This window comes from Folsomia candida, unplaced genomic scaffold, assembly GCF_002217175.1.
Source record: "Folsomia candida strain VU population unplaced genomic scaffold, ASM221717v1 Fcan01_Sc038, whole genome shotgun sequence".
Classification (NCBI taxonomy): Eukaryota; Metazoa; Arthropoda; class Collembola; order Entomobryomorpha; family Isotomidae; genus Folsomia; species Folsomia candida.
The window spans coordinates 521,513-535,543 of record NW_019091230.1 but is presented as its reverse complement, the minus strand read 5'-3'; the positions used below and the strand labels follow the sequence as shown (position 1 = coordinate 535,543).

General features: G+C 37.3%; 2 protein-coding genes across 2 annotated transcripts; both read right to left on the bottom strand.

The window, feature by feature from the left end:
- Positions 1–2,739: 2,739 nt before the first annotated feature.
- On the bottom strand, positions 2,740–6,776 carry LOC110861142 (mycocerosic acid synthase). The gene is made up of 6 exons (XM_022110250.1): positions 6,450–6,776; positions 5,051–6,223; positions 4,765–5,008; positions 3,347–4,692; positions 2,878–3,272; positions 2,740–2,821 (listed from the first exon to the last, which is right to left on the bottom strand). Exons 1-6 carry the CDS (start codon positions 6,774–6,776, stop codon positions 2,740–2,742), a joined length of 3,567 nt encoding a protein of 1,188 aa, XP_021965942.1.
- Positions 6,777–6,809: 33 nt separating this feature from the next.
- On the bottom strand, positions 6,810–7,253 carry LOC110861141 (putative inactive phenolphthiocerol synthesis polyketide synthase type I Pks15). Its single transcript, XM_022110249.1, has one exon. It carries the CDS (start codon positions 7,251–7,253, stop codon positions 6,810–6,812), a length of 444 nt encoding a protein of 147 aa, XP_021965941.1.
- Between the last annotated feature and the right edge of the window lie 6,778 nt (positions 7,254–14,031).

The following is a 14,031-nucleotide window of genomic DNA, read 5'->3' as shown; positions in this document are numbered from 1 at the left end:
AATTGCATATAAATGATACGTTTTTTATTTAAAATCCTAAAATTTTGGGTTGTAGATATGTACATTATTTTAAGAGGTAGTTTGCCACCAAAACCCTAATTCAAAAATAACTTTAGGAGGCAGATATCCATGAAGGGTACTTCTGAAATATTTGGAGGGTACTTCCCATTTAATTGGAGAGGCTTTAAATGCATGCCTAAAACTATGTATTCATTAGGTAGTATTGACGTGTTACATATCAAGACTCCTGTTTTTCGAATATTACGAATTTCGATGAATGAGATTAACAAACAGGGTTTCATTTTTCCCGTCAAAAACGAGTTTTTACCACGGCAGTGGGAAAAAGTGGTAAAAACCGGGAAAAACGGTTTTTACCGTCCAAAATGGGAAAATATGGCTGCCCATGTATTAAGTTATGGGGAAAGCTAACTTCTTTAATAATCAATATTTTCGGAATTGGACTTTATATTCGTCATCTCCACGAATTTCTGAAAATTTTGATATGTAGTACGGGCAATTTTGATAAGGTTTAATTATTTTTCCAATTTTCCCATATGAACACATGTTAATTTTAGAGATTGTTTGAGTTGAACCGTATTACCAACTAATTTTCTCAGAATTTGAAGGAGAATACGAATATGAGGTCAAATTTTGAAAATCTTAGGTTTTAAAGAAGTGGTTTCGGATTGCCCTAAAACTGAGTTTTTCCCATTTCTTCCATTTCCCATCTATTTTATGTGGGTGGTAAAAAGTTCCTTTTTCCCACTTTTTACCACTCCACTGGTCAATTTGGTTTTTATCAATCGAAACCCTGTTAACAAACCAATTTTACAATTTCAATCAAGACCAGATAACAACAAGATGATTAATATAATGGTTTGCAGGACAAAGTTTCATCAAGCTACAAAAGCATTAGGACGTTATATGTAACAAAGTAACCGGAGATGTGTGCTTTAAAATACCTAAGGCGAAGTTTTGTTGGTGGTGAGAAGGTTCTCATAATGTCAGTACAAATCATATTTAAAAATATATGACCAAATATCCAGCTGTGGGCCATAGTTTTAGTTCTTAGCAACTAGTTTGGAGATTTGCGTTACAAGACTTTCGAGGTCTTCTGAGTCAGCAAAGTCGTTAATGCTCATCTGCACCTTTCCTTTAAACAAGGTGGATGTTTTGTTCTTAATCTCAATCATCATTAACGAATCCAATCCTAGTTCAGAGAATTTACGATTGATCCCATTGTTGTGCTCCAGTTGTAGAACCGAGGATACAATTTTCCCCACATGATTTAAAATGACGGAATTTCGATCGGTTTCATTTTTGCATGCATTAAACTCCACATAAAACTTCTCAGAACTGACGACGTCAAATTTCTTCACCACAGCTTTAGCACTGTGGTTTACCTCAGATTTTAGTATATCTGCTAAAAAGTTTGCAGTCCAAGGAATCCGTTGAACTAAACTGGTAACATTCATAGAACTTGGGCAAAGTTGAACATTTTTTGAGTGTAGAGCAAGTTCCAAAGCAATCAGAGCTTGTTTCGTGGACATGGGGAGAAGTCCAGAAATATGTTGTCTCAGTCCGACTTCACCCCATTGGCCAAAGTTCAAAGAAATAGCCGGAAGACCTAGAGCATGTCGATAATGGGCAAGTGCATCCAAGAACGCATTTGCAGCTGCATAATTTCCCTGCCCTGGGTTCCCAATTAATGAACTAATGGAAGAGAACAGCACAAAATGCTGCAGATGTAATGTTTTAGAAAGTTCGTGAAGATTCCATCCTCCCTGGAATTTTGGGCGCAGAACTTTCTGTAACGTTTCCTTGGTTTGGTAATGTTAAAATATGCATGTTAACAAAGTTTTCCATATTTATCAATTTTTAAGTTTGTCGACTTTTATGAGGGCTGAGCATTTTCCAACCTTTTTCCCAGGACAAGGGATTAAAAGGGTCCTTTTGTTTTTATGCCTCATTAGAAGGGACACTTCGTTTGAGCATAACTCTGCGTAGTTTGTATGGTCACTTCTGACCACATATTATTACATATGTATGAATGTCTCCTATGTACTGTCAAAACCTTAAAACCAAGTTGTTTAATAAAAATCACCATCAGTCTAAAAATATCTTCCAGCGAGATCATTTTTACTTTGAGGTAAAGGAAAGCGGCGTCAGATAGAACTCCAGAACAATGAAATATGCCTCGAAGTGGTGATTCAGGGAATTTCTCTTTTGTGAAAGAAAACATAGATTCACAGTCAGACAGCTTGCTTACGTCACCACGTCTCCAAATTAAGTGAAATCCTGTACAAAATAAATTAAACTCTATTGGCAACACTGCTAAAAATTCTTCACCCTGCACTTAACGGTTTACAACCTCAATTATAACTTACCGCGATCAGTAAGGGAATTAATTTCACTCTGACGCTCCAGCGATGGAATTCGTCTGCCCATTAGAAAAATCCGCTTCGCACCATTATGCAACATCCAATTCATCAACTCCCAGCCGATGCCTCCACAGCCACCAGTTATGAGATAGCTACTTTTGTAATTGAAAAGTTTATTTTCCTTGTCAGGCATGCTAACAACTACTTTTCCAATATGTTTCGCCTTTTCAAGGAATGATAGTGCATCTCGTATTTCTTGGGATTTGAAGTGGACATAAGGCAAAGGCTGCCATAAGCCCATTGTTATGTTATCAAGCTGGGACGGGATGGCGGAATTTTCTTCTGATAAGCTCAAATTTTAGACGGAATATTTGACATCGGGCCGAAGCGACATGCAGTCCTCCGCTGTCCAAACGTTGATTTTACTCATTTCGATGAATCTACAAAATTCCATGCAAATTTTAACTAGGGCACATTTTTTAGCTACAAATTATACCTGCCCCCCTTCCTTAGACAATTGAGGGAGGCTTCCTTGAATCCACGACCAGTTAAGGAGTTAAGAACAATGTCGACTCCAGCTCCATCAGTGGCAGCACTTACGTCAGACTCGAATGACAAGTTCCTCGAGTTGAAGACATGCTTTATTCCAACTATATTCCTTAGGTACGCTCTTTTCTTTGAAGTTCCCGCCGTGGCTATGACATTTGCCCCAACTGTATTTGCCAATTGCACGGCGGCTAACCCTATACCACCGGAGGCGGCATGAATTAGTACAGTGTCGCTCTTTTTAATCTTAGCCACAGTACATAGGCATTGATAAGCGGTCAATGAAACAGTTGGCAGTGTCGACGCTTCTTCATGTGTGAGAAAATTGGGAAGCTTGCAAACCATCTGTTTTGGTTTAAGCAGACAACAAATGAAGTATTTGCAAGATTTAGAAAAACAAATATAACTCGACTACTTACATTTTCAGAAGTGATAATATGTGAAGATAGTGCCACATTTTGGTGATGACATCCAAAGACCATGTCTCCAACTTGATACTTATATACGGAGCTTCCAATTCGGCTTATAACTCCTGAAAAATCACTTCCAATAATATTGATTTTAGCAAAAGCATCAATGGGTTTAAGTACGGCGAAGATGTCATGAAAGTTTAACGAATAAGCATTGACTTTGATTTCTAGTTCGTGCTCCTCCAACTCAGCAACCGGAGACAATTCCATGAACGTGAGATCTGAAATGATATTCGAAGCGGGAAGCCGTAGACTAAATCTGGATGCTTTTGGCATTTGAAGAAGGGTGGGACGTTTCAGCTTCACCAGTTTTTGAGTCAGTCGAACTCCTTCTCTGTAGCAAATACTGTTACCCCCAGTTTCAACGGTCGGATCTTCATAAATTTCTTGAATAATATTTTCAATGTTCGTGTGATTCAGGGAATCCAGATCAATTAGTTTGCAAGTGAGCATAGGATTCTCGGATTTAAATGAACGAAGCATTCCTATAAGTAAAGAACCGACTGGTTTTTGTTCAAAAGTTGCTGCATTAGGAGATATGGCATGTACCCCTTTGGTTAGAAGAAACAATTTTGATAACCTCCCTGAATAAATGGTTATTGCCTGAAGTAGGAAAAGCCAATTATAAATTATCGCGTCATCCAACGCCGACTTTAATCCCCATCCAAAGATGATTCCCTCGATTTCAGAAAACTGAGATAAAACCTTCATGAATTCCTCTTGGCTGTCACCCATCGTTTCAAAATATTCGATGGACATTCTTTTCTGCAGGCCAATTGATATTAGGGTAACATTGTCTCCCGATACGCTGAGTTGTCGCATTAAGTCCTTTGTAAAGGTGTCGTGTAATCCGAAAATCAACCACTTTTTGTTTTTCCCACAGACCGAAGATATTTGGCTTGGACTTGAGATTGGGGCTGACATTGAACCTTTTGTCCACTCCAACTCAAATATTGGACACTGAATACCCTGATTAAGGATTGAATACATATTATCGTCCAAACTGGTGAAGACGGTTCCAAGAAAATCAATTCCATCCATGGATGCTAGAATTTTTCCTAAGTAATTGTATAAGTATATTGTCCTTTTGTTATGACATTGCTTTAGATAGAATTGTAAAGTTGAATCGGATTGTTGTTGTTCTTGGTTCATGTTGTGAACTTTTAGACGGCGAATTGCGACAGGAAGCATGATAGTGCCTGCAGGGTCTTCGGACGGTGTTGGGTTTTCCATGCACATTATAGCAAACTGTAGCATGCTGTCTAACACCAAAGGATGCAATATGAACTTCTCATCTGAAAAATCATTAATTTACTTATTTAGAAGTGAGCCAATCAGAAATTTAGCTACAATTGCTATTGATTTACCAACGTCCTTGAGGTCAAGTTTCACTTCGGCATACTTATTGAGCATCTGATCCTCCCATATGGACTTAATGCATCGAAATGACTGTCCAAAATTATACCCTTTGGTTGCTAATCGTTCATATATGGTTCCGGCAGAGACTTTTCCCGTGGCGTGATTGTGTGAAAATATATCGTCAGAGCTGTCTAGATCCTTCGACAAGGTTTCTAGAAATGTTCCTTGTGAATGAAGAATCCATGTGTCCTTCTAAACCGAGCTATAAATCTTAACCACGTTTTCCTCCAATACAGCATGGTACGTTGATCGTTTTTGCGTAAGGTAGGCAGGGGTTTGAATACTAAAATTGTCAATTATCAACTGATTCAGAATTCGACTTTGCGTCAGGCAACCTGACGCCAAACTCATCTCAATGAACCCTGCGGCTGGCATCAAGGGCCACTGCCCGATACGATGATCTCCGATCCAAGGGTTGGACTTCAATGTTATTATATTTTCAAATCTATGGGCCTTCACATCCCCAGATCCTGGTTGTTCTACCTGTTTCCCTAGAAGTGGATGCACTGTATCCTTCGTTAAAGAAGGGGAATAGTCCGCGGGTTGAAAAGGGAACCAATACGGCTTTCTTTGGAACGGGTAAAACGGGAGGGAAACCTTCTTCTTGTAATGGACTTCATGAAAATTTTCAAATTTTATTGGAACACCTTGCACAAACAAGGAACCAAGAGCTTCTTGAAATACTTCCAGTTCGTTGCAACACCTCCGCATAGATTTGATACATTGAGGCATCAATGATATGTTTGAGTGAACTAAAGCTGAAAGAACGGGATGTGCCCCGACTTCAAGAAAGATGTATTGTCGACCAGAATTATCTTGTCGGATGTGGTTTTCGATAGTTTTGGTGGCTTCAATAAATTGAACATGGTCTCTCATGTTAGATATCCAATATTCAGTAGATAAACTGAATTTTAGGGTACCATCAACGCTTGAAATGTATTTACAAGTTGGCTGTACGAATTCTTGTCGTAGGGTGTTTAAAATATCCTTGTATTCATTTAATATTGGGTCTAAACCTCTTGAGTGAAATGGGTGTGAGGCATCTAAGATTTTCGCTCGCACTCCATTCTGTTGACAAAATTCTGCAAACTCATCAATTACAAGAGGTAAGCCGGACACTGTAGTTTGTTGTTCGGAGTTGATTGCGGCAATATCCAGCCAGTCTGCGTTTGTAGCAGTTCGTGACTTTCGTGACAAAAATGTATCAAGAAGTCCCGTACAGGTGTAATTGTCCGCCCTGACAGCTAACATTTTTCCTCCAGGGAGTTTGGCGATTAGCTTGCATCGTGTGCCAACCATCGTAAGTGCATCCTCAAGTGTTAATAGTGAGGCGGCAGTGACTGCAGCTATTTCTCCTAAGCTATGGCCAACCACAATTGTGGGATGCACTCCTAATGACGCATATAACTTAAACAGACAAAATTCAATAACAAAAATAGAACACGAACAGTACAGCGATTGGCTAAGGCAATTCGGAGATATTCCCTCTCCCCAGAGTGCATTTTTGATGTCAAGGTCAAACATTTTGAAAATCAATTGCACGCAGAAGTCAAAATGTTCCTATAAATAAATTAAAAAAAGTTTCTTCATGCAACGTATGCAAGATGATGAGTATCAAATAAAATCTACTTACTCTAAAAACTGGGAAGGTGTCATAAAGTTGACTACCCATTCCCTTATATTGGGTTCCCTGGCCTGGAAAAAGGAAGCAAATCTTTGGTTCCTTCTCTACAACTCCGTAGGACCAGTTTTTCGTGTCCAGTTTTTGTATCAATTCTGCATTGCTTCTAGCCGTGATTGCAACTCTATTTGTAAATTTTGCTCGCCCAACATTGGCCGTGTAGGCGATGTCATCCAACTTCACTTTCGCGTTTTCAGACAAATGCGTCCTGTAAGTGGCAATAAGTTCAAACAAAGCTTCTTTTGATTTCGCCGATAGTGTTACAATATTACTCTTCATATCCGTACTAAGAGTATCTGCATTATATATTGATTAAGGAGCTTCTTGTACAATAATGTGCGTGTTCGTCCCAGTAAAGCCGAACGAGCTTATTCCCGCAACTTTTGGTGTGCCCATTAACGTTCGCCATGGCCAATGACCCTCTAGGGGTATAGTGGCAGGAATAGTTGTCAAATCAATTTCTGGATTTAAAGTTTGAATTTTGATTTGCATAGGAATCAGATCGTTCTTCATAGCCAATGTTATCTTTATTAGTCCAGAAATGCCACTTGCGCTTTCGGTGTGACCGATATTTGCTTTCCCCGCGGTTATAATTAATGGGTCTGCCCTCTCCGAAGTGGAGTATGCCTTTGATATAGCCTTTATTTCTAGCGGATCCCCTTTAGCGGTTCCAGTTCCATGTGCCTCAACAACTTGGATTTGTGTCGGCTTCATTCCAGCATCACGCATGGCAAGTTCCATTGCTAATGCTTCCATTTCTATTGTTGGTGTTCCTACACTTTTGGTTTCGCCCTCTTAAGTTGCACCGTACCCCATAATGAGGGAATGAATTCGGTCACCGTCTCTAACTGCGTCACTCAATCTCTTCAAAATGATGGCGCCAATACCTTCTGACCTCGCAAATCCGTTAGCAGCAGAATCAAACGTTTTACATCTGAAGTCCTTGGACAAGATGACGTCATTCTGGAAGGTGGGCTTGATTATGAGATTTGCAGTAGCCGCAATTGCAAGATTGGAAGCCCTGCGTCTTAGATCTTGTACAGCTTGACCGACCGCAACAAAAGAAGATGAACAGGCAACTTCAGTTGCAAGGTTTGGACCTTGTACCTTGTAAGTGTGTGCCAACCTTGCCGATCCTGCTGCATAGCTGTTTCCCATATACCATCTTAGCTCACCGGTAGATGGAGGTGCAAATTGTTTTATTAAATCGCCATAGTCTGTTGTCCAGCATCCTGAATATATGCCGGTCATACTACCAGCGAGAGTTTGTGGATTTATCCCAGCATCCTCAAGCGCTTCCCATGAAACCTCAAGTAGAAATCATTGTTGTGGGTCGGTGAAATTACATTCTGCGGGACTCATTTCAAAAAACTCGCCGTCAAATTCCTCTATAGGGCAAGTTAGAAACCCGCACTCCATTTGACTATTTTCCATTGTGCCAATTTGATCAGTAGACGAACGCCCATCAGGGTGGGGCCGAATGACACATTTGGCATCCAAATATGTCTTCCAGTACTCTTCCACGCCGTTAGAATCCGGCATTCGACATGACATTCCAATAACGGCAATAGGCTCAGTACCAAATTGCGATTTAGAGTAGCGCACTTGTTTAATTTTATGTCGAAAATCAAACAAGGCCTAGGTAATTACATATATTGATATATCACAAATTTAGACAATATAAATATGGAAAGTTTTACCCTTGATTTATCCTGTAACTGGTTGATAGGGTTTCCAAGAATAACTATTTTTGTGGATGGCTCGAGGTCGCTAATTATATATGTAATTAAAACTAATAAGTGATTCGCGACTTCCTAAATATATACAACTCACAATTCCTCGTTTTTTAAATCAGCCACAAATCGTTTATCCAAGTATATCCCTCGCGACTCATTAACCAACATATCTTTCAGATTAGGAAATATGCGTTCAGGTTCCAGCACTACAATTATGTTTGCACTTTAGTCCACGAATTCGTTAGACAGTTGAAATATAAGTTACCGTTCTTCAGAGAATCAATCAGGTGCCCAGTAACATCTGTGCCAGGTTGCAAAATAAACAATCCACTCCCAAAAACAATCTTGGCAGGATCCAATGAGAATAACGAATCGCTATGTTTCAAAACCTGCAAACGTAAAGATTTAATAAATAATAAGCACATCGCTATAAATTTATTTGTAATTTGTTCATGTATATTTTCAAGCTTCCTGATTTAAAAGAATTGGCGCATTCAGATAATATTTCATCGAAATTACCAGGGCAGAAGGATCAATCAAACAAATACGGTCAAAGTCCAAAAGTGTTGAGCAAGTGAGCAAAAGTTGACTCCAAAAATCCACTTTTAGTTCTGGAAAACTTATCAATTGAACCGCATCATCGAACAAGTTGGCCAACTTTGTCCTAAAATTAAGTTCAGGAAATGTTAAAAATACGACGCAGGAATTACAGCACATATCCGATAAAAATATATTTTCAACTAGAATGCTAGCATTGCATTTTAAAAATTAGACCATTTCTGTACGCATTTGTTATGAAGAATAGGGTCTACTTGTAAAGTATAAACCATAATGATACAAAATGAGCCAAAAGTGCAAGTCTTTTTCGCATCGATTTCACCAAATTGCACATAAAAAATTACAAATTCAGTTTTGGGTGGGGGGATTAATATAGCATAGCTGTTTTTGAATTATATTCAACCACACCCCCTTCAAAAATTGGGGAAGAAAATTGGGAAAAATGAGAAGGTCAATGTACACTCGGTACAGAAAGAAGTAGATACCAACTTGCATTTGACATTTGACTTCCCTCATGAATATGAACATTTTGATGCATCAAGACTTTCAAAATTCGAAAATTGGCGGTTTTTCGACCTACATATAAATCGTTAAAAAAGTGACCTTAGCGGTCATTTCGCGGCTGACAACCTGATGCCAGATTTTTCTTCGTCAGAAGTGCCACATTTTCCGCTTTTGTTGTCCGCTGCGAAATGACCGCTACCATGACTTTTTTGGGGTCAAAGTTTCTGAGGGAGGGGCTTATACGGCAGGAGCCGTAACAATGTATAGGTATTTATGATATACATAAAGGTAATTACATAGAAGCTATTAAAACAGCCTCAAATCGCCCCAAATTTAAAACTTAAGCTTTTCTGAATTTATAATGATGATATGCATTCGAAAATTAACGCTATGAGGCTTATCAACGAAGTTATCAATTTTTCAGATAAGCAAATTTAGTTTATCCAAATCGCCCCAAACTTAAAACTTAAGCTTTTCTGAATTTATAATGATGATATGCATTCGAAAAGTCGAAATTGGGGGTGGTGGTGGTGGCAGGGGCGAAATTGGGGGTGGTGGTGCAGGTCGCTGCTGCGTGGGGGTGGAGTGAGCCTCCATGTTGCACTTTTTTTAAATATTTTATTAAAAAAACTTCCACGTTTTTTAAATTATTTTTATTAAAAATTCGGAGAATTTTATCAACTGAACCAACTCGTGTAAGAGATGAAAAGCATCTCAACACGAGTTGGTTCATAATCCCGGTAAACAATTTGAAGAGAGTGAGAAGTGAGACGGACCACCATACGGCACTGGCAACGACAGTCAGCGGTGGTGGTGGATACCCACCAGAATCCGGGTCTCACTCTGCCTTTCGCTAAATAATGGAAACTGCGTTTGTGAAACGGTTGGGCTGGTTCAGCTCTAATATGTCTAGTCCACTTGTATACAAAATCTAGTAGTTAATTGCTTCTTACGTTCTTATTAGATCTCAGCATGTGTTCATATCATAATTGTTTGCATTGTTTTGTTCAATAGAGAATGAACTAATTATACATTCATAAATCAATAAGGTCATAAAAACGGAGTGAATTTTTTTTTCTAAATTTCATAGTAACTGAATAATTTTGTCTATCGATTATTCATTATTTACATTATGATTACATCATGGGGAACATTGAGGAATCAATCGAATAAGGCGAATTTGAGATAGAACGCATCAACGAATTTAAAATAAATATTTATTTTCAAATTTTGAATAAATGAATGATGACTACCTTAAATAATTTCTCTCTTTTTTAAATAGAATGTATTTTGGGTGAGGAACTATTTTTCGAATATTTACAGTGCACCCATCTTTATATTTAACGATCCATTTAACTACCATCCTATACGGTAAACATTTACAACACAACGAAAGATCACATTGAAACAAGTAACAAATAAACCAATAATACTTCCTGTTACATTATTCAAAGTAATAAAATTAAGAGCACTACGATTATTTATTAATATAGATATACCACTTACCACGAGCTGATTCCAATTGTAGGATCATACAAAATCACAACTTTTTTAAATGTTTTTGTTTCTTTTATGGATTTCAGTAAAATTACGGCGTCTTCTACTTCACTGGCGCTGCAGGCAAAAGTTGCGTACGCTTCTTTCCCCATTTGTATAACAATTTGATTATTTTTTTGTGAAAGAGATTTTTAACACAAAAAAGTTGGTTATATTTTGTGAAAAATGCAAACACAAAAAAATGTTGATTTGAAGTGAAGTGAAGTGAAGGTATGCAAGATTATATACGAATAGCCTTGTTTTTGAGCTTCTCCTCTATTTATTGAAGATTCCAAGGTCTCAGGTCTAGAGGGTTGGCAGTTTAATCCGGTAGATGGAGGATTCGATGTATTAATTAACCGGAATTTACATAAGACTTCTTATAATGTTCCAGACGCGTGGTTTTTATTTTTATTCATTCGTGTGAATGATGCATGCAAATAAATACATAAAAGAAGCAATTGCTTGTGTTGGTGCAAAAATTGAATGTTACTTGATGTGCATGAAAGGAATTAAAAGTAATTTCATGCTCACGTAACCCTGTCGACTACCTTAATTTTTACTTTTTTATGGCCTTGTAGATCAAATCTGTAATTGCTGATGTCTATGGCCATATGTATACATATGCAAGTACATGCATTCTCACTGCGTAATATGAAATTTAATGTTTAGCTGATAAAGTCTGGAATTTCCAACCAAAATTAGAAGTCATCAGACGTTGGTTTAGGTAAATAGAAATTAGAAGCTGTTAAAAAAATTTGTCACAATGCAGGTTTTTTACATGTAAAAGTCAGATTTTACTGGGACCATTTTTACCTTGTCCACCATACTCGGATTTTGGCATATTTGCATCTATCATAATGCGTTAATTTTAGTTCGAGGCGCGAATTTTAAACTTTGTACAGCCAAAATCTCGGGTATTCAAAACTCGGAAATTTTCGAATTTTAACAGGAATTCAGAAATTCGAAAACATGTTTCATTAGTACGATGCAGGTACCTGACTTATTATAACTCCATTTTTCGCGAAATTATAATGTCAAAATGTTTACAAGTTTTTGAAATCCATGTAATAACGAACTCTTTAAAAATTTTAAATTTTCAAAAACTATTACAGGAAGATTTATAATAAGTCAAGTAACTCATTCTGAACTGAGATGTGTTCGAATTTTTGAATTCGCAGCATAATTCGAAAATTTCCAGGATTAGGTATATAAACCAAAGGTTTTGGCTGGAATATATTTCACTCCTTGTGGTTAAGTTAGTACATTATGAAAAATGCAAAAACACGGACATGCTTATTTTCTGTGGTGGACAAAATAAAAATGGTCCCATGGAAATCTGAGTTTTACATGTGAAAGACATGCATTGTTATCAACAATTTGTTAGTCAGGATGCAGATACAGATCTGACCGTGTCTGCATTGTTAAACAAGTGATTATTTTATGAACCGCAAATATGCGTTGCAACTTTACTTCATTATGCATATAAGTTAATCTACATTGCAGAATTCTGTATTAAACAATGGTCTATGTTATTGCACAAGCAAGCAGATTATGCGATTAAACTGCTTGAATGCAATTAGATTATTCTAGATGTCTTATTTTTAATTAAGTTGGTAACTATGTATCCACATGTTGTGGTAGGTTTGTATAACTGTCTTGAATTAATAAACTGCACCAAATGCAAAGAAGAAGCCTGAGCTAACTAACGTTAAATTTAGTTGAGCAGAATGTATTAACTAATTTGCTTTATATATGAACATTTAAATTATACGAAAATATCAACGCAGCCATCAACCTTGTTTTATCTTATTTCATCCCAGCCACCCTCAGGACCGGACGGGAATACTTAATTTCACTGTACATATATTCATCTACACAAAGAATTTCAGTAAAAAAGCTTATTTTGTTTCGACTATGCGCCCTGGCGCCAAGTGGAGTGGTCCGGTTGACCCGAAAAATAGATCAGATCCTACCCCCTTGGGGTCATATGTATAATTCCGCAAACAGATCTCGATACGTTTTTCAGGCATAATGCTGACAGACAGACGGACGGACAAAGTCTTCGCATGAAGTAGCTGAAACTACTCGTATCTAAATATAAAAGTACAGCCTAAATAACAAGCCAAAATTTTACTACCCGAAGGATGTATGTATCTGATACATGAATCACTGTCAAAATTCCCCATTTACAATGTATGAATCCAGACAATCCGCACCAGACCATAGCTCCCCGTCCTTGAACTAATCTCGTGAGGGTAACAAATTTACATGAATTTTATTCATCCGTGCATGAATTTAATTACATTGAAAAAAAAATTAGAATACCGGTCTCCTAACGTATAAAAAAGGTTTCTGCTACACCATTAGTTGAGATTTCATACCTTTGCAACTAACTTGTCCGTCTTACAGTAAAAATTTAGTAAAACAAAATGAAGAAAGCATTCAGAAACTTTTTGTTATTTGTTGCTTCCATTTTCAACCTGATTTTCATTATACCCCTTCTTTTGCTATTAATAATATTTCCACTAATTTTGTACCGGAAATTTGTCATATTTCTGGCCTCGTGTAAAAAAGATATTTATCTTGCCCTGAACATCTGCAGTAGCCCGTTTGGCTGGGATGATATGTACCGAAAACCAGTTTTCATCCTCTGTGCCGTAATCTATTTGAAGACTGGGCACGACATAAACCACATAATTTGCAAGCTGGAGACCGTTCTGAAAATTGTATGCAATTTTTTTTACTATTGCGAAATATGTAGGCTTAAGATACGAAGTATTGTATAAGTTACTTATGATAACTCATCGTCAAAATCATAAAAACCAGCACATTGTTAATAATTTCTACGGTCTGGGTATTTATTTTAAAATTCTGGATGACGAATTTATAGAGCAGGTCGTTGCCAATTTTTAAAAAATTCACATTCCAGATTTTCGTACTTTTTGAAGTAAGAAATCTCTAGTTTTAGATGCCTTCAGAAACATTTAAATAAATTACCGCCATTCTGTTAATTAAGTACAAAATTGTCGGCCGCGATTTTTAAACAGGTTCCTACATAGAGCTGAGAAGCCATTCTAAAATGTGCTAATTTTGATGATGCTTATATTTATGTATATGTAAGTGTAATTTATAGGCTTAAATTGAATTTAATGAAATTACTGTAATTCTTAGCATACAGAACTAACATGCACTTTATA